Source organism: Lycium ferocissimum, chromosome 5 (assembly GCF_029784015.1).
Source record: "Lycium ferocissimum isolate CSIRO_LF1 chromosome 5, AGI_CSIRO_Lferr_CH_V1, whole genome shotgun sequence".
NCBI lineage: Eukaryota > Viridiplantae > Streptophyta > Magnoliopsida > Solanales > Solanaceae > Lycium > Lycium ferocissimum.
The window spans coordinates 22,382,880-22,403,226 of NC_081346.1; the positions used below are offsets into that span (position 1 = coordinate 22,382,880).

General features: G+C 38.4%; 1 protein-coding gene and 1 long non-coding RNA gene across 3 annotated transcripts; both read left to right on the forward strand.

Moving 5' to 3' along the window:
• Window positions 1–3,805: 3,805 nt before the first annotated feature.
• On the forward strand, window positions 3,806–10,951 carry LOC132056506 (dnaJ protein ERDJ2A-like). Of its 2 annotated transcripts, none has more exons than XM_059448735.1 (11): window positions 3,806–4,080; window positions 4,809–5,031; window positions 5,147–5,242; window positions 5,728–5,848; window positions 6,099–6,205; window positions 6,325–6,542; window positions 7,174–7,351; window positions 7,447–7,566; window positions 8,698–8,784; window positions 9,694–9,804; window positions 9,966–10,951. In XM_059448735.1, the coding sequence occupies exons 2-11, from the start codon at window positions 4,846–4,848 to the stop codon at window positions 10,797–10,799; spliced, it is 2,058 nt and encodes a 685-aa protein (XP_059304718.1). In that variant the 5' UTR covers window positions 3,806–4,080; window positions 4,809–4,845; the 3' UTR covers window positions 10,800–10,951. The 2 variants fall into 2 exon arrangements, with proteins under 2 accessions (XP_059304718.1, XP_059304719.1); XM_059448736.1 differs by lacking the exon at window positions 3,806–4,080 and adding an exon at window positions 4,244–4,383 and having other exon boundaries at window positions 4,816–5,031.
• Window positions 10,952–10,990: 39 nt separating this feature from the next.
• LOC132056507 (uncharacterized) lies at window positions 10,991–12,423 on the forward strand. The gene is made up of 3 exons (XR_009414794.1): window positions 10,991–11,252; window positions 11,522–11,583; window positions 12,261–12,423. It is a non-coding gene; the product is annotated as an uncharacterized LOC132056507 (long non-coding RNA).
• The last annotated feature ends 7,924 nt before the right edge of the window (window positions 12,424–20,347 follow it).

Consider the following 20,347-nt stretch of genomic DNA (forward strand, 5'->3'; position numbering starts at 1 on the left):
AACTTATTCCTCTCATGGAATCAGCTTTTCCAGTCGCTTATAATGTGTATACTATTCAAGGACGTCTTAATAAAATTAGTAAACTGAAGCCAAATTTTAATAATAGGTCTCAAGTATATACAATATACACACAAAAAGTTAATTTAGTGTTGCCTTTTTTATTTTTTCATACTTGTTGTTTTTACTGTAGTATTCTTAAAAGACATAAAACTTTTAAGTTCAGATAATGATATTATTATTTATAGTAAGAGTTAATTCAAGTTAATAAGATGCTAGACATGTGTTTGTAATATATTATCTTGAATCTTGTTGTAAAAACTTTATTTATTAATATAAGATTTAAGTAGTTTAATTCAAAACTCTAAAATATTTCTGTTAAAAAGTAGGTAGTTTCTCTATCTTTCTTCTTTTATATAAATTTTATATTTACAATCTTCAATATTGTCTAGGCAAAAATAAAATTATAAGATTCACTGTTAAAATTTTTGGGGGATCAAAATTTCTGGGAGCCTAGAGCAAATGTTTTACCAGTCTCACCCTTACGCTACCCCTAATACTATCCATCATGTTTGTAAACTTATACCTCTCATGTAATATGCTTTTTCTCAGTCGCTTATTATAATGTGTATGCTACCCATATCATCGAGTTTTTAAACTTATACCTCTCATGGTATCTACTTTTCCAATCGCTTATAACGTGCGTCATCGAGTTTTAAAACGTATACTTCTCATGGAATCTACTTTTTTAGTTGCTTATAGTATTATACTATTCACCGTCGAGTTTTTAAACTTATACCTCTCATGGAATCTACTTTTTCAGTTGCTTATAATGTGTGTGTTTTCTACCATTTGTTACAATTCTAAACCATCTTTTTACGTCCATGTACTCTCTCAATATTGTTAGAAAAGCCAGGTCAATGGGATTCATGTAAATTTGCTTTATTTTTTTCTTTGCCATAGACTTTAATCTAGATTGGTGATGTCCCTGTTTTTTTTTCTGTGCCTTTACATAGACTTTAATCTAGATTGATTTCTCTTTTCTTATCATAAAATATGTACTCTATCAATATTGTTAGAAAAGCCGAATCAATGGAATTCACGTCTTTATTTTTTTTCTGTGCCTTTGCCGTAGACTTTGATCTAGATTGGTTTTCCTTTCTTATCATGAATTTCAAACTTGCATCTATAGATTAGTTTGTTTGGTTTTGCCTAGACCCAGAAGAACAACTAGAGACTCTCATCCATCCTATTATCTAGAAGATTATTTCTGTAAAAATGTCTACTACACCGATCTACACTTTTCTTGTTTTTCTGCTACTCCTAATCCTACAATTCTTCCTTTTTCAAGTTTATCTCAGTCTAATGATGTGCCGGGAATTTTGGCACATCCAATGATTTTTTAACTCCAAGTTTTACTTGTTTTCAAGCAAGTTTGTGTTAGTTTGATGTGTTTTGTGTGTTGTGCAGGTATTTTGAAGTTAGAATGCTCCGAAAGCGAAAAAACGAGGAAAATAAGAAATCTGTTCTGATAAGCATAAGGATGGACCGTCAATATGCTCAACGGTCCGTCGAATCACCTCATCAATAAGTTCCTGCGAAGTAACAAATCATCAGAGCATCATCAGATCGTCGACTTGCACCGTCGACATGATCGACGGTGGAGTTCCTGCAGAGTGATAAAGTATACTCAGATCGTCGATATGGTCATCGAGCATGTCGACGACCGTCGAAGTGCAAAGATGACCCGTCGAAGTGCAAGCCGGAACACGATCTTGGGATTGATTATTCCGAGTTTAACTTGTATAACTACCCGTTTAGGTTTTATTTTTCGGACATCCGGAGTTTTAGACTTGTAATAATTACTTTTGAGTTGTTATTGCTTTTGAAGATTTCCAGACAATTACATTCATTACTTTCAAGTTTTATTCGTAAGTTGAATACAATAATTCAATTATGCAATCTTCAATCTTTTATTGTTTTCTTGTTGTCATGAGTAGCTAAACAGCTTTACTAAGGTTATGAACCCAAGGATGGGTGTGTTGTGATTGGGAAATCGTGAAAGATATACGCATAATGGATTGTTAGGGTTTATATGTTCTTCGTTTTCATCATATAGTTAGTGGTTGCAAACATTAGCTAACGGCATAAACTTTAGTTTATTTGGGAAAATAACTAGGGTTAGGTAAGAACAAATAACAAGAACTCAGGGCTTTAAACCTTGTTTAATAAATTCACTTAGGAATAAGAAGAATTTACTTGGCATAATTAACCGTTCTTCATGCATACTTTCTTATCTTTGGAAAAAGCATAGAAAGAAATAATCTTTTCTTATTGGAAAATAGGTCAGATTCACATAGAGGTTAAGTGCATCCATACAAATAGTCCATTAGAAGTATATCAAGATCGATACCCATGATCATACACTTTATCTGACGGGGACACAGTCTTGGTTCTTTTTACCCATATATTTTCAACTTTAAATTTTCAGTCACTTTAAATTAGTCCACAAACCAAATCAACTATAAAACCCTTTTCTGGTACACCAGGACCGCAAGATTAGTATAATACTTGTTTAGTAAACTTTTCACACCATATTCCCTGTGGGATTCGACCCAACCTCGTTGGGTTACTATATTTGACAACGTTCGCATTATACCATTAATAGGTGTAATTTGAGCGTATCATCTAACAAGACTCTACTCAGTTCCACTTCTCATATTTATCAACCTACTTCCTTTTCACAAGCTTGACTTAACCCTTCTTGGCAAGAGGCAATGGCAAAAAAATTTAAAGTACTTGAGGCCAATCACACTTGGAAAGTTGTGAACTACCTAGAGGCAAGAAGCCTCTCTATGTAAATGGGTCTACAAGGTTAAATATCTTGCTGATGGTAGTGTGCAAAGATACAAAGCTCGTTTGGTGATGAGAGGTGACACTCAACGTAAGAGATTGATTACACAAAAATATTCTCACAAGTGATCAAAATGAGCACAATAAGATGTCTTTTGGCTGTGGTAGTGAAAAAGAATTGACAAAATTTTCAATTAGATGCTAATAATACATTTCTTGTTGGGCTTATTTCTCTCAATTTATTCCTTCCGCTTCTCAGATTGCCGATTTTTTCACCGAAACCCTTTATGGGTATCATCATCACTAGCTTATTAGCCGGTTGGGAGTTTGTTCACACCCCCACCAACTTGAGGGGAGGGGTGGGGTGTTGACAATGGTTCTTCTCTCCGGCACGATTGAAAGATTCAGAAGCTCAAAAAAGATGATGAGAAAGGAAGAAAATCTTCGGTCATATCGAACAAAATGCCTTATCCTTTTGCTAAAGGAAAATCTTGACAGATCAGATCTTTGTTTTACAAAAGATTTTTATTGGGCTTTTATTTAGTATCCATTTCACATAGAATACTTCTAGAATAGATTTTGCTGACATTTATTTTTATTTTACTCTGTAAAGAATAAAAGTTTGTTATACAACGACTAATCGTAAATAAGATAGGTGAAGTTAGTTAAGCAAATACGATATTATTTCTTGTATAAATACAACAAAATGTACAATGATTGCATCATCAAGTCTTTATCAATATACGAAGAGAAATTTTTCTAATCTGTTCTTTCTTCTTACCGAAATTTACTATAAATTTAAAGGACTATTAAAGTATTACTGCGTAATTAATTTAGTCAGTCTTTTTGACCCCCAAAAGAGAGAGCGAGAGCGATAAGAAACCCGCGCGGGCACAAAATAAAATATACCAAAAAATAAGTTAATTCATTTAAAGGTACAATTTTGCCCTCAACTTGACAGCTCAGTCCAGGTCAAGCAGATGAATAGATTGAAAAAATCTGTACTTGTATTACGTTAGATTTCCCATTGAATGTTCCCCAATGTCAAATCCTTATAAAACCCACAATTTTCAATTGCAAGTTGCAAAGTAAACGACTTTGGGAGAATTTATTTTTGGGGTTTACGTTTCGGGTTAACAGTCCTAAGTCCCTTAATCCAATTTCAACCTTCATAGCTGATTTTTGTAGTCTTCCTTCACTAGACTTGAATAATCAATCACTTCCATAGAGGCAAGTTTTTTTTCTTTTTTTCTTTTGCGTTTCTCATTTCGTTTCTATGCAAATGTTGGGCTTTTTTAATTTTGACTTTTGAGGGAAGATTTTTTTTTGGTGCTGACTGTTGAATTGAAATGGGGTTTCACCTTTTGATCTAAACCTGCTATTCGTTTTGATTGGCGTGTCAAATGGGAGTCTTTCTGTGGGCTTTGCCAATTTTCTCTATTTGGGATTTGCAAATCTAGAGCCCCCATTTTGATGATTTGCCCCAACAGACAGTTATATATGTGTTTACTCATTTGAGAGATTATTGATAGGGTACTTAACTTACTTATGTTTCTGTTTCTACTGAGGTTCATACGCTAGGGATCAGTTGACTTTCATTCCAATACTAAATGACTTGTCTTTAAAAGCCAATTAGGACTCTTTAGAAATAGTGCAGTATAATTAGCTGTCATTATTTCCCAGAAATCCTCACTCACCACAGTGTCCTTGTATTTCTTTATCTTTTTACATATATTGGAATGAAGGGGGGAGCCTTGGAGCAACGGTAAAGTTGTCTCCGTGATCTATAGGTCAGAGGTTCGAGCCGTGAAAGCAGCCACTAATGCTTGCATTAGATTAGGCTGTCTACATCACACCCTTTGGGGTGCGGCTCTTCCCCTGACCTTGGGGCTGCCCTTTGGGGTGCCCACTTGGTCTAGTCCTAATCAATTTATTTGTACTATCACGTTTGTTTGCAGGCTATAGCATCTGCTGACTATCTGTGGAGAAGTTCTCATGGCTGACTCTGGAGAAAATAGTGCCTTGTTCCCAGTTTTTATATTGTCAATAATTGCCCTACCCTTAGTACCCTATACAATACTTAAATTACTTCGTGCTGCTTCAAAGAAGGAAAAGAGTATTCACTGTGAGTGTTCAGTTTGCTCTCGATCAGGAAAATATCACAAATCCATTTTTCGAAGGGTGAGTTATCAACCAAGCATCTGTATACAATTTTATGTTGGATGAACACATGGTGTTGTGTTGTTGGTATTGTGGCCTGTATCCTGTTTTCTAATCTTTGAATTTCCTTGTGCAGATCTCTAAGTATTCAACCTGTAGCAACTTTACCGTGCTGCTGCTTTGGGTCATTGTGGTTTTCCTTGTTTATTCCATCAAGCAAAGTAGTCGTGAGGTAAAAAGTCAACCATGTCACAATTACTTCAGTTCTCTAAATGACATTGATAGGTTATCCTAGATTTTTCTCCTTGCATATCGATGTTAGGAAGTTGGCAGACCGAGGAACTTGAATAAGGGGATTCAAAAAATGCTACATCCCCACGCATGGGATTTGGATTTGTGACTTAAAATTATATTTTGAACCTCCTTTCCTACTATACTAAAAGCCTCCCTTTATGTCAAGGGGATTCGAAAACTTATGTATAGACAGAAAAAAAATCAGTTTTTACCCGATTTATGCAGTATAATGTTTTGGCGAAGGGGACTAAATTGAATCCCCCTTCACTACGCCCTTGATTAGGAAACCATACTTTGCTGTTTCCCCTCCCCCCACCCAGCCAAAAGAATTGAAAAGAAAAAAAAAAAAAAAAAAAAAAGAAGAGCCAATAGATGTTGCAAGTAAATGTCTGGCTGACATTGTATCTTTTCCTTTTAAATCAGATTGAAACATTTGATCCGTTCAGTATTCTTGGGCTAGAACCAGGGGTTTCCGAATCTGTAATAAAGAAGGCATACAGGAGACTTTCAATACAATACCATCCAGACAAAAACCCTGACCCAGGTGAGAGGCGTTACGGGGATGCAGTTTATATGTCACTTTACCTCTAAATGATGAAGATCCATCTATCAAAAAAAAAAAAAAAAAAAAAAAAAAAAAGAAAGAAAGAAAGAGAGAGAGAGAGAGAGAGAGAGAGAGAGAAAAGAAGGAAAGAAAGGGGAGGAAAAAAGAAACTGAAATTGATGAAAAACCGGGTATTCTGTATTATGATGTCTACTTACCAGTTATATTAATCTTTCTTCTTCATTTTCAGCTGCTAATAAGTATTTTGTGGAGTATATTTCCAAGGCTTACCAGGCACTGACAGATCCGGTCTCAAGGGAGAATTTTGAGAAATATGGACATCCAGATGGCAGACAGGTGTTGATTCTTATCCAGCAACAAAATTATACAAGTTTTCTTATCTGTGGAATGATAGAAACATGTTCAATGCCTTGAGATCTGTATATAGGTATTAACATTGTTACATCTTGCTGTAGGGTTTTCAAATGGGAATAGCGCTTCCTCAGTTTATGCTTGATTTTAATGGCGCATCTAGTGGTATATTATTAATTTTGATTCTTGGAGGTTTTATACTGTTGCCAATGGCGTTTGGTGTTGTTTATCTATCAAGAGCATCAAAGTATGGGGGAAATTATGTCAGGCGTGAAACTCTTGCCGCTTATTTTGAATTAGTGAAGCCCTCCTTGGCTCCAAGGTAAATATTTTTGCTAAGCTTATGCACTGCAATTAGAATACAGCTGACTTAAACTAGCTTAGGATTGCGATATAGCTGATTGATTGATTTTACATACCAAAAGAATCACGTCCAGATCATATGCCTTGCATATTGTCGCCTCTAACATCTTACATGAATGTGTTTGAAAACAATACCATTACCTCTGCCAGAGGTCGATCTAGGATTTTTAGAACATGGGTGCACTAAAGAATTGAGAGAAAAAAATGCGTTAAGTGGGAATTTCTCCTTGTTCCTCTAGGTAAATAACTCCACTTTCAACCAAGTGCACCATTAAATCTTTTTATAGCATGAGTTCCAGTGGGCAATATTAGATAAATTTTAGAAAATATGTACATAAAATACCTAGTTTTTCGGAAAGAGCATGGGTTCACGTGCCCCAATTTTCGCATGTAAATTCGCTTCTGACCTAGGACATTCACAAACCTTATGAAACTTTGTTAGAAAATTTATCTTCTTGGGAAACAAATTTCTTTTGCCTGAATCCTCAATCTCTGAAAATTAAGCATTTTGCCTTGGTTGATATTGGGTGTGTTCAATATGTGATACTTGTGGCTGTTTTTTAAACTGCTTGTGACACTTGAAATGACAGCAAAGTTATGGATGTCTTCACTAAGGCAGCTGAATTCATGGATATTCCAGTTCGAAGAGCTGATGATGAACCTCTTCAGGAGCTCTTCAAACTCGTGAAAAGTGAACTGAACCTGGACGGTAAGAATGCCAGGCAGGAACAAGCAAAATTTTGGAAACAACATCCTGCTATTGTTAAGGTGAAACTCATAAGAGATATAACAACGATAATTGAAGCCTTTTGTATTTGTCATGAATCTCTTGTAGCTAAGTGTAGTTTCCTTCCCTTTTTCAGGCTGAATTGTTGATTCAAGCCCACTTACTTCGTAAAGCAGACACTTTCTCTAGTAACTTGCAGCAAGATTACAAACATGTGCTGCAGCTTACGCCTCGCCTTCTAGAAGGGCTAATGAAGGTAAATTTTTGCGTTACTTATAGTATCATGCAGTTTTTCACTCTCAGAGTTGAGTTTCATGCTATTATTATTCGTCAGATGGCATGTCTGATTCTAGTTTCAAGTTATTCTTTTTCTAGTATGTTGACTCTCAGTAGTTTGAGTTGAATTTGATATATTGAATTTGCTAAAGAAGTACTAGGGTACTGGTGGAAAGCTGCTAAGCTGTCCAAATGGAAGTAATCGTCTTGTTTTTCTTGCAAGAAAACATACCGCCTTTTATTTTTTCCAAATAGAAATAACCACAACAACTCCAAAGTATATACAAGGCTAGATGAAAATATAAATTGCTATGAAAATAGAGTAAGACATAAAAAGGCAAGCTCAAACCTGTAACATTCTCGGGAACTGACTTGGGTTTGATAGTCATGAACCAGTCTAGGTTGACAAGCTTTTTAGCAATCTAATCAAGTTTTCAAGAGTTGCTCGAACCAATTTTCTGTTCTTTAGATTCTCTTTTCTGATCTTCATCAATCCAGACTCCTCCTCAACTTTCTCATTTGCAACATCATAGTAAAATGTAAATTATGAGGACAAAATAAAGATATTAGAATAGTATTTCACATTCCTTGACATATTTATGGTGGTTAGATGGTAACATTTTAAAATCTTTTTTTGTGTGTTCTAGATAGTTGCTTGGACTTATTTAATTTCTTATAGATGTTTTGAACTTATTTTGCCAAACAGCAGTTCTTTTAGGTTGAGATTGTCTGATGTTGATGCAGCCAGCTATCTTTTTTTTGTGCGTTAATATCATTTGCTTATTCGCTTCGGTTATTTCTTTTTTCGTATTGCTTTGAATTGCTTGTCCTTTTGCCGAGGGTCTACCACGGAAACAGCCTCTCTACCTCCCAAGGTAGCGGTAAGGTCTGCGTACACTCGACCTTCTTCAGGACCCACTTTGTGGGATTTCACTGGGTATGTTGTTGTTGCAATACCATTTGCTGCTGTTCAGTATGTGTTGGCTAATATAAGTCGACTTTATACTTTAGTTTTTGGTTTCTTATCTACCCTCTTTCGCTTTTGGTTTCTTATCTACCCTCTTTCCCAATTGTGACTTGGAGTTGGTCCTCTTGTTTATTGTTCATGCAGATGGCAACTGTGCCACGCACTGCTAAGGGACATGGTTGGCTAAGGCCTGCAATCGGAATCGTCGAGCTGTCCCAGTGCATAATTCAGGTCTTTGATTTAGTGCTGTTTAAGAAATTCTTCTCTAATTGTCTCAAATGACTTATTTACTACTACTAAAGTAACTGTGAGCATAGTTTTGTCACCCAACTGCTAAAGTTTAGGTTGATTTAGCAGAAAGGGAGTATTTAGCAAAGTCTTTACATCCATGAGGAGGTACACTGATTATGTTTTGATTTAAAGGAAGGTAACCTACGGTTTCCACCATACACATAGGAGCAAATTAGATTTTTCTTGTTTATTAGACTGGGCAACTGAGAGAGGTTGGCCCAGGAAACCGACCTAGCAGGCCCTGGAAACGGGGTCCAAAACCGTCCCAGATGAAAAAATGGCAGGCTGGGGCTGGTCCCAATGTAGCCCAAAATCGGTGCAGACTGGGCTTGGCTATTGTAAGGACCAGGACTGTGTTGGCCTGTAATCGAAAAAAGTAACTTACTTTTTAATTATATTTGAAGTTTCAATTTGAAGAATTCGGTGAAACTTCCACCATTAATAATATTTGAAGTTTCAATTTGAGATTTCTAAGTATTCCATTTGGAATTCATTTGAAAGTTAATAATGTTTGAGATATTTCTCTTCAACAATGTTTTCCTGTTTTTATTAAAATTTTACATTTTTCAATACTATGAACAATAAGTTACAAACAAACAAACAAACAAACAAACAAACAAACCGGGCCTCGCCTAGTAAAAGCTAGTAAAACATTTGGGGCCCCGAGCTGGTCTCAACCCCTGGAAATTTTAACTGGACCAAACCATCCTAGTTGGTAGGTCAATGTCAAACTCATGCTTCCTTTCATTGTATCAAAAGGTGTGCAACCTTATATTATCTGGCATTAAAAAAGAAAAGCTTATTCAGCTTTTCAGAAAATTGAATCTTGTGTGTCTGTTGTGGATGCAGGCCGTTCCTCTTAGTGCTAGGAAGGCAGGTTCAGGATCCTCTGAAGGTTTTGCTTCGCTTTTACAGCTTCCGCATTTCAGTGATGCAGTCATCGCAAAGATAGGGAAGAAGGTAGGCATTATTTTCCTATCAAGATATATCAGAGACGTTCCTTTAAAAGATTGCAGCATTCTTTCTTCTGTTCCTATTTACCGCACTCTAATTGTTTAATCATTACTCGTGACATGGTTCTTGCCATATTCATAACCTTTACTCCTTTTTGTCCATGGAAGGTGCGTACGATACAAAATCTCCAGGACATGACCCTTCAAGAACGTGCTGAGCTGCTTTCTGATGTTGCTGGACTATCTGCTGCTGAAGTACAAGACGTGGAGAAGGTACTGGAATTGATGCCTCGTGCAACAATTGAAGTTACTTGCGAGACTGAGGGCGAGGAAGGCATACAAGAGGGGGACATTGTCACGCTGCAGGCATGGGTGACACTCAGACGTGCTAATGGTTTGATTGAAGCTCTTCCGCATGCTCCATACTATCCGTTCTCCAAGGGAGAAAAATTCTGGTTTTTACTTGCAGATGCCAATTCAAACGATGTCTGGTTTTCTGAGAGTATCAACTTTATGGATGAAGCAGCAGCAATAACAACTGCTTCAACAATAACCGAAGCGAAAATGGAAGCATCAGGGGCTAATATGGAGGAGATTGCTGCCGCTGTTAAAGATGCTGTTGCGAAAGTTAAGAGTGGGTGCCGACTGGTGTTGGGCAAGATCCAAGCTCCACAGGCAGGAACCTACAATTTAAACAGTCATTTGATGTGTGACGCATGGATTGGGTGTGACACAAAGACAAACTTAAAACTAAAAATATTGAAAAGGAGCAGAGCTGGAAGTCGAGGTGGTCATGTGGCTGAGGGAGTGCAGGAAGAGAATGACGTTGAAGATGAAGATGACATTGAAGAAGACGAAGATGGTGACCAAAGCGAGTATAGCGAGGATGAAGATGAAGATGAAGATGAAGATGAAGATGAGGATGATGAGGCTAACAAACAAAATAATACTAATAGGAAGGGCTTTGCTAATGGTTCTGCTCGAAGAAAGGGTAGAAAGTAAGTTGAGGCAAATCTGATTCCGCATGAGGGACAGGATGGTCTGTATTTTTTATATCCGCTGGAATAGTGCTATTCATTTTCTAGAGTTGGCTTCTTGGCACTGAATGACCACATTTTGAGAAAGTTAATTTAAGAGTTTTCACCTAACATTCTATAACCTGAAATATTGGGCCTTGGCCAGTTACTTAGATATTAAGTCTTGGCCCATACTACTTCAATCATAAGCTATTTATTAACCACTTCTCTAGAACCTACTTGATAACTTAAAATAAAATAAAATAATAATAATAATAATAAAAGAATAAAAAGGGAGAGAAGTATCAGCATAGTTCCAAGAAGAAGAAAAAAAAAACAAGAGCTACAGGGAAAGGAAGTGAAGAAAAGAAGCTAGAGACTTAGAACCAGATAAGAAAAATTCAAGATCCAACTAGTTTCTCCATTTTTGACTTTGCAAGTAAGTTCTTTCATCACTAAATTCATCTTTTTGTTGGGTAGGGAGCAATAACAATTAAGATTTAGAATCAGATAAATTGAAATTCTCTTCTAGAGTTCTAAATTTGGGGAATAAAACTGAAAAACCTGCTGTTGGTATGCTCGGAGCCGGACGGAGAATAACAGTAGCTAGAAATCAAAATTTAGTATCCTGATGAGCATAGATTAATTGGGGGAAATTAGCATCTGATAAGCCCACATGTGACTCGAATATTACTTTATATATTTTAGATAATTGATACTTCAAGGGGACAATTGTCGGAAGCGAATTGGAGTTATTCGACAAGAGTACAGTGAGTGATAATTCCTTCATAGTTGATTTTCTTTTTCTGTAGCATGTTTTAAATTCGTTTTCTTGCATAGAATTGGTCGTCTAATGAAAGAGATTATTTGCACGCGGACAAGCAACAACATGACCTTATATATAAAAACACATCAATTCACGTTTACACACCGGATGTTCTTGAACTATGCCATTTATGAGTTGTTATAAATTTTTCTTTTTGATAAGGATGAGTTGATATATCCGTCGGATTTGAATTCTTGACACGGAAAGAATCCATTTGTATTATGAAAAAGGAACTTTCGGAAAAACTATTGCCAGATTCGCCGTTATCTAACATCGGGATCGTTAGACACGGTGCACCTTGTAAGTGAACTAGTGTTACAAACAAAGGCCCTCACAGGGAACCTAGCGACGGGGTAGTCGACGGCTATGGTAAATCCACAGCGTCAGAATGTATATTTCGATACTGGCATAGGAACCTCCCAATAAATAAGAACGTGATTATTTAACTAGTTTAAACATAGGTGTATTGTTCTGTTGGTTTAAAGGAGATATCTTTTGATGATTTTATATGTTGCATGATTTCTTATACATATGCTTGTCCGGAATAAAACGCTATGGTTGATATTATTACTCACTCAGTCGGTGTGACTAACCCCACTCCCTTGTTTTATTTTCCTACAGATAATTGAGCCGAAGGTGACATTCTGACTCAGACAGAGCGATAGGCAGAGCTGACAAAGAATCCAGTAAGCCCCGCACTTGTTTCGCGAGGGCAACCATGTTTCTAACTACTATAGTAAATTAGTTTTTTTTTTCTTTTCTAATCCTAGAGTTTTGCTCCTTAAGTCGGCCTTGTATATCTTATTTTGGCTTGTGTTAGTAAAGTATAGCTTGGGAATTATAAGTTTAGCGGAAGCCCATGGCTTGGGATTCTGATGCTCTATAACACTTAATATGTTGGTATTGTAGCTCGTTGGATTATTTTACTGGGTGTTGACAGGTTTTGATTTTTGGATTTTCTCCCGGAATAGAGGAAACTCTGCTGAAATTTTTACTAACAAGAAATGATTCAGGCTTGTTCAGTTGGCTTAGGCTAACTGAGCGCCGGTCATGACCTAGGTGGGTGGGTTGTGACAAAGTTGGTATTAGAGCTGTTGGTTTAGGATACGTGATTTAGGATATGACTTAAGGAGCACCGGTTTCAGCGGAGACTTAATTGTGTATATGTTGTGCACCATATGCACGATCGGGACCCCGCAGAAATCGGGTAGGACTTGTCTTTCTCATTCTTTGTTAAATCTGAAAATGTTATAAGAGGTCTAGAGCCAAGTTAGGATCGAACACCCTAGATATGATTACAAATGACAGATAGAGTTATGCTTCCACCAAACTTAAGATGGGGTCGAATGAGAGGGTCGGGCCTGTCGGCTAAAGCGGACGATCGACCTAGTTGAATAAGCTGAAGAGATACCACCGTCGCAACCTCAGACTGGTACTACTGCTGACGTGATAGCTGCAATGTTTCAGCAGGCGATGGAGAGTTTGGTAGAAAGGATCCAGACACAACCTCGAGCCGGTATGATGCCCAGAGGGTATAATGGACATAACCAACCCGATGAACCACTCCGCAGGTCCATTCGAGAGTTTCTGGATATGAAACCTACAGTGTTTACCGGGGCTAGTGAGACTGAAGACCCCTTGCCGTTTTTGGATGGTATTCAGAAAGCATTAGATGCGCTTAAATGTTCCAGTACACGATCAGTTGAGTTGGCTGCATATTGTTTGCACGATATGGCCGAAGACCGGTTTAAATCTCTTAAGGGGCGGCCACCTAACTCACGTCCTTTGACCGGAAGGAGTTCACTAATGCATTTATTGATCGATTTCGCCTATGAGCCTAAGGGATGCTCGCGATACGCTTTGAGGGATTAAGGCAGACCCCACAAATATCAGTGAACGAATATAATATCCAGTTCACTCGGTTATCCCGACATGCGCAATATGTGATGAATGACTCTATGCGAGCTAAGAGGTTCATTCGCGGTCTAATTGACCCACTGTTCAAACCATTGGCATCACACTTGACAAAGGGAGATATAACTTACTTGCAAGCGATGGACGTAAGCAAGAGTAGAGATTAGATGGAGAGACGAGAGGACAACAAAAGCACAAGATAAGAGAGCAAGGATTACAGGGTCTTTCGGAACGAGTATTGGTACAAGTCGAGGCTCAGGATCCCAGGGCCACCCGAGGACCGCACAGACTGGAGGTACATCTGTTGTCCAATCATCTAATAATGCTTCCACCTCTAGACAGAGCCATAGAGGTCCAACACCATCAAATGGACAAGCCGGCAGCGCACTGGCGCTACCCTGCTCTAGTTCTTCGCAAGGCTCATTCAAAGCCAATGTTGGAAGGACATCGGTGCATGCCTTAGATGTGGGCGGATGGGACATTTCAAGAGAGATTGTCCCCCGCAGGATCTAGTCAGGCATCGACACTGACTCATGGAACACCAACAAGTTCTAATGCATACACCGTCAGGGAAAATTCCAGGCCAGCAGGAAGAGGCGCCGGGGACAAAAGTACTAACGATAGAGGGCCAGGAGCGGTCGGGAGAGGTCAATCCCGAGTGTTTGCCCTGACGAGGCAGGATCCTGAGGCTTCAAATGTGGTTGTCACAGGTACACTATCAACCTGCTCACTTAAGGAAGTTATCTAAGTAATCTGAAAATGACCTATCCGTATGTATTAACTAATTGCGGTAAAATTTGACGTATAACCCGATAATTACAGGTATACTTTCGGTGTGTTCATTTGATGCTTTGGCTTTAATGGATCCTGGGTCTAACTATTCATATGTATCGTTATATTTTGCAATAAGATTTGATAGACCAGCAGAGTTGTTGACAAACCCTTTTGTGGTTGCCACACCGGTTGGGGAATCCTTACTAGTTAAGCGAGTATATCACTCTTGTCAACTCAGTATTGAGGGGAAAGACACGTTAGCAGACTTGTATGAGCTAGACATGGTAGATTTTGATGTGATCATGGGTATGGACTGGTTAGCTTCATGTCACGCAACCGTTGATTGCTACTCTAAAACGGTCCACTTCAACATACCGGGTGAGCCAAGTTTTGTTGTACAATGCAAGCGAGGATCACCTCCCAATCAACTGATTTCATTCATTGGTGCAAAACGGATACTAAGGAAAGGTTGCTAGGGCTTCTTGGCACATGTCAAGGATACAAAGCCTACGGCACTGCAATTAGACCATCTCGTGGTTAGAGAATTTTTGCACTGTTCCCGGAAGATCTATCCGGGTTACCTCCGTTAGAGAAATTGATTTTGGCATAGATCTAGTACTGGGACGCAGACCATATCGATACCTCCGTTTCGAATGGCACCAAGCAGAATTGCGAAGGAACTAAAGGAACGGTTGGACGACCTTAAAAAGAAGGGATTTATTAGACCAAGAATTTCGCCATGGGGTGCACCAGTCTTGTTTGTGAAGAAAAAAGGATGGATCCATGAGGTTATGCATAGATTATCGCCAATTAAATAAGGTCACCGCGCAATAAATACCCGCTGCCACACATTGATGATTTATTTGATCAACTTCAGGGTGCAAAAAGATTCTCCAAAATCGACTTGAGATCCGGATACCATCAGCTACGTATTAGAAGTGAGGACATCTCTAAGACTGCTTTCCGAACGAGGTACGAACATTATGAATTCTTAGTGATGCCTTTTGGGCTAACAAATGCACTTGCAGCATTTATGGACATGATGAACAGGGTGTTCAAACCGTATTTGGACAAATTTGTGATCGTGTTCATCGATGATATCTTGGTGTACTCAAAGACGAGTGAGGAGCATGAACAACACTTGAGGACGGTATTGCAAACACTTAGGGAACATAAACTATATGCTAAGTTCTCAAAGTGCGAATTCTGGTTGAATCGAGTCTCCTTCCTAGGTCATATTGTATCCGATGAAGGGATCTTAGTTGATCCAATTAAAGTGGAAGTTGTACAGAAGTGGCCACGACCAACCACCGCAACCGAGATCCCAAGCTTCTTGGGTCTCGCGGGCTACTACAGGCGTTTTGTGCAGAATTTCTCAAAGATAGCTGCATCTTTGACGAAGCTAACGCAAAAGAATGTGAAATTTCAATGGTCAGATGCATGCGAAAAAAGTTTTCAAGAACTTAAAGATCGTTTAAGAACGACTCCAGTATTGGTACTGCCTACAGGAACCGGAGGATTTTCAGTCTATTGTGATGCTTCCCGAGTGGGACTCGGGTGTGTGCTTATGCAAAATGGACGGGTCATAGCTTATGCTTCGAGGCAGTTGAAGAAGCACGAACAAAACTATCCTACGCATGACCTAGAAATGGCCGCGGTTGTCTTTGCTCTCAAGATTTGGCGGCATTATTTATATGGAGATAAATGTGAGATATACACAGATCACAAGAGTCTCCAATATATCTTCCAGCAAAAAGATTTGAACCTTCGGCAACGAAGATGGGTAGAGCTAATAAAGGACTACGACTGCACGATCTCGTATCATCCAGGCAAAGCTAATGTGGTGGCTGATGCATTAAGCCGAAAGTCTATGGGCAGTTTGGCACACCTTAGCCTAACCAAGAGACCTCTAGCAGGAGAGATTCAGAAATTGAAAGAAAGTGGAGCAGTTTTCAGTTTGGGGCATACAGGCTCATTATTAGTACGTATTCAAGCCAAGTCGTTATTGATGGAGGACATAAAGGCAAAGCAATACCAAGATTCGCGGTTGTGCAAAATTAGAGACGAAAGTGTTGCCGGCAAGAACAAAGATTTTACCCTGGATGGTGATGGAGTATTACGACTTGGTGATCGCATTTGTGTACCAGATGTCGATGGTCTGAGGCAAACGGTGCTCGGAGAAGCACATGGCTCCAAGTACTCGGTTCATCCCGGGTCCACAAAAATGTATCAGGACCTTCGTCAATTATACTGGTGGGAAGGTATAAAGAAAGATGTTGCGAACTATGTCACCCGATGTTTGACTTGCCAACAAGTTAAGGCGGAGCATCAAAGACCTGCAGGGTTAATGCAACGGCTTGAGATACCAGAGTGGAAATGGGAGCAGATCACTATGGATTTCTTAACTAGATTACCACAGACTCTTAAGGGTTATAATTCTATATGGGTGGTTGTGGACCGACTGACGAAATCGGCACACTTCTTACCAGTAAAAACTACCTATAATGGAGCGCGTTATGCACAGATCTATATGGATGAAATTGTTAGACTATATGGGGTTCCGGTGTCTATCATATCAGATAGGGGGTACCAGTTCACCTCACACTTCTGGAAGGCATTCCAAGAAGCGTTGGGAACGCGAGTAGATCTAAGTACCGCATTTCACCCGCAGACGGATGGACAATCCGAGCGAACCATACAAACATTAAAAGATATGCTAAGATCTTGTGTTCTTGATTTTGGTGGTAGTTGGGACAAATATCTACCTTTAGCCGAATTTGATTATAATAATAGCTTTCAAGCAAGTATACAAATGGCACCCTATGAGGCTTTATATGGGAGACGATGTCGATCACCCATTGGTTGGTTCGAGGTTGGTGAGGCAAAGGTATTAGGCCTAGACTTGGTAAAGGCAGCACTGGAAAAGGTTAAACTAATTAAGCAGAGATTATTAGCAACCCAGAGTAGGCAAAAGGCTTATGCTGATAAGAGACATCGAGAGTTGGAGTTTTCAGTAGGAGATCACGTATTCTTACGAGTATCACCGATGAAAGGCGTTTTGAGATTTGGGAAGAAGGGGAAATTGAGCCCGAGATACATTGGACCATACGAGATACTTGAGAAAATAGGTGCAGTTGCTTATCGTTTAGCACTTCCACCAGAATTGTCGACCGTACATTCAGTATTTCATGTATCTATGTTACGAAAGTATATACCAGACCCATCCCATGTGCTCGAAGCATCAAATATTCAGTTAGATGAGATTCTAACCTATGAAGAGGAACCGGTGGTTATAATCGACAGACAAATAAAAAAGCTGCGGTAGAAAGAGATCGCAACAGTGAAAGTGGTATGGAAAAATCATAGTAATGAAGAGGCGACATGGGAAGGTGAGGAAATGATGCGAGCCAAGTATCCTCACTTGTTCATATCCGTAGGAACGTATATCTTTAAAATTCGGGGACCGAATTTCCATAAGGGGGGAAGAATATAACAACCTGAAATATTGGGCCTTGGCCCATCTAAGTTACTTAGGTATTAAGTCTTGGCCCATACTACTTCAATCATAAGCTATTTATTACCCACTTCTCTAGAACCTACTTGATAACTTAAACAAAAAAAAAAAAAATAATAATAAAAGAATAACAAGGGAGAGAAGTATCAGCATAGTTTCAAGGAGAAGAAAAAAAACAAGAGCTACAGGGAAAGGAAGTGAAGAAAAGAAGCTAGAGACTTAGAACCAGATAAGAAAAATTCAAGATCCAACTAGTTTCTCCATTCTTGACTTTGCAAGTAAGTTCTTTCATCACTAAATTCACCCTTTTGTTGGGTAGGGAGCAATAACAACTAAGATTTAGAATCAAATAAATTGAAATTCTCTTGTAGAGTTCTAAATTTGGGGAATAAAACCGAAAAACCTGCTATTGGTATGCTCAAAGCTGACATAGAATAGCGGTAGCTAGAAATTAAAATTTAGTATCCCGATGAGCATAGGTTAATTGGGAGAAATTAGCATCTGATAAGCCCACATGTGACTCGAATATTGCTTTATATATTTTAGATAACTGATACTTCAAGGGGACAATTGTCAGAAGCGAATTGGAGTTATTCAGCAAGAGTACAGTGAGTGATAATTCCTTCATAGTTGATTTTCTTTTTCTGTAGCATGTTTTAAATTCGTTTTCTTGCATAGAGTTGGTTGTCTAACGAAAGAGATTATTTGCACGCGGACAAGCAACAACATGACCTTATATATAAAAACACATCAATTCACTTTTACACACCGGATGTTCTTGAACTATGCCATTTATGAGTTGTTATAAATTCTTCTTTTTGATAAGGATGAGTTGATATATACTGCTGGATTTAAATTCTTGACACGGAAAGAATCCATTTGTATTATGAAAAAGGAACTTTCGGAAAAACTATTGCCAGATTCGCCGTTATCTAACATCGGGATCGTTAGACCTGGTGCACCTTGTAAGTGAACTAGTGTTGTACAAAGGCCCTCTAGAAGGGAACCTAGCTGACGGGGTAGTCAGACGGCTATGGTAAATCCACAGCGTCAGAATGTATATTTCGATACTGGCATAGGAACCTCCCAATAAATAAGAACGTGATTATTTAACTAGTTTAAACATAGGTGTATTGTTCTGTTGGTTTAAAGGAGATATCTTTTGATGATTTTATATGTTGCATGATTTCTTATACATATGCTTGTCCGGAATAAAACGCTATGGTTGATATTATTACTCACTCAGTCGGTGTGACTGACCCCACTCCCTTGTTTTATTTTCCTACAGATGAAGAAAAGAAGCTAGAGACTTAGAACCAGATAAGAAAAATTCGAGATCCAACTAATTTCTCCATTCTTGACTTTGCAAGTAAGTTCTTTCATCACTAAATTCATCCTTTTGTTGGGTAGGGAGCAATAACAACTAAGATTTAGAATCAAATAAATTGAAATTCTCTTCTAGAGTTCTAAATTTGGGGAATAAAACTGAAAAACCTGCTGTTGGTATGCTCAGGCCAGACAGAGAATAGCAGTAGCTAGAAATCAAAATTTAGTATCCTGATGAGCATAGGTTAATTGGGGGGAAATTAGCATCTGATAAGCCCACATGTGACTCGAATATTGCTTTATATATTTTAGATAACTGATACTTCAAGGGGACAATTGTCGGAAGCGAATTGGAGTTATTCGGCAAGAGTACAGTGAGTGATAATTCCTTCATAGTTGATTTTCTTTTTCTGTAGCATGTTTTAAATTCGTTTTCTTGCATAGAATTGGTCGTCTAACGAAAGATATTATTTGCACACGGACAAGCAACAACATGACCTTATATATAAAAACACATCAATTCACTTTTACACACCGGATGTTCTTGAACTATGCCATTTATGAGTTGTTATAAATTCTTCTTTTTGATAAGGATGAGTTGATATATCGCGGATTTAAATTCTTGACACGGAAAGAATCCATTTGTATTATGAAAAAGGAACTTTCGGAAAACTATTGCCGTATTCGCCGTTATCTAACATCGGGATCGTTAGACCTCGGTGCACCTTGTAAGTGAACTAGTATTGTACAAAGGCCCTCTAGAAGGGAACCTAGTCGACGGGGTAGTCGGACGGCTATGGTAAATCCACAGCGTCAGAATGTATATTTCGATACTGGCATAGGAACCTCCCAATAAATAAGAACGTGATTATTTAACTAGTTTAAACATAGGTGTATTGTTCTGTTGGTTTAAAGGAGATATCTTTTGATGATTTTATATGTTGCATGATTTCTTATACATATGCTTGTCCGGAATAAAACGCTATGGTTGATATTATTACTCACTCAGTCGGTGTGACTGACCCCACTCCCTTGTTTTATTTTCCTACAGATAATTTAGCCGAAGGTGACATTCGACTTACGCAGCGATAGACGTAGCCGACAACGAATCCGAAGCCCCGCACTTGTTTCGCGAGGGCAACCATGTTGCTAACTACTATGGTATATTAGTTTTTTTTTT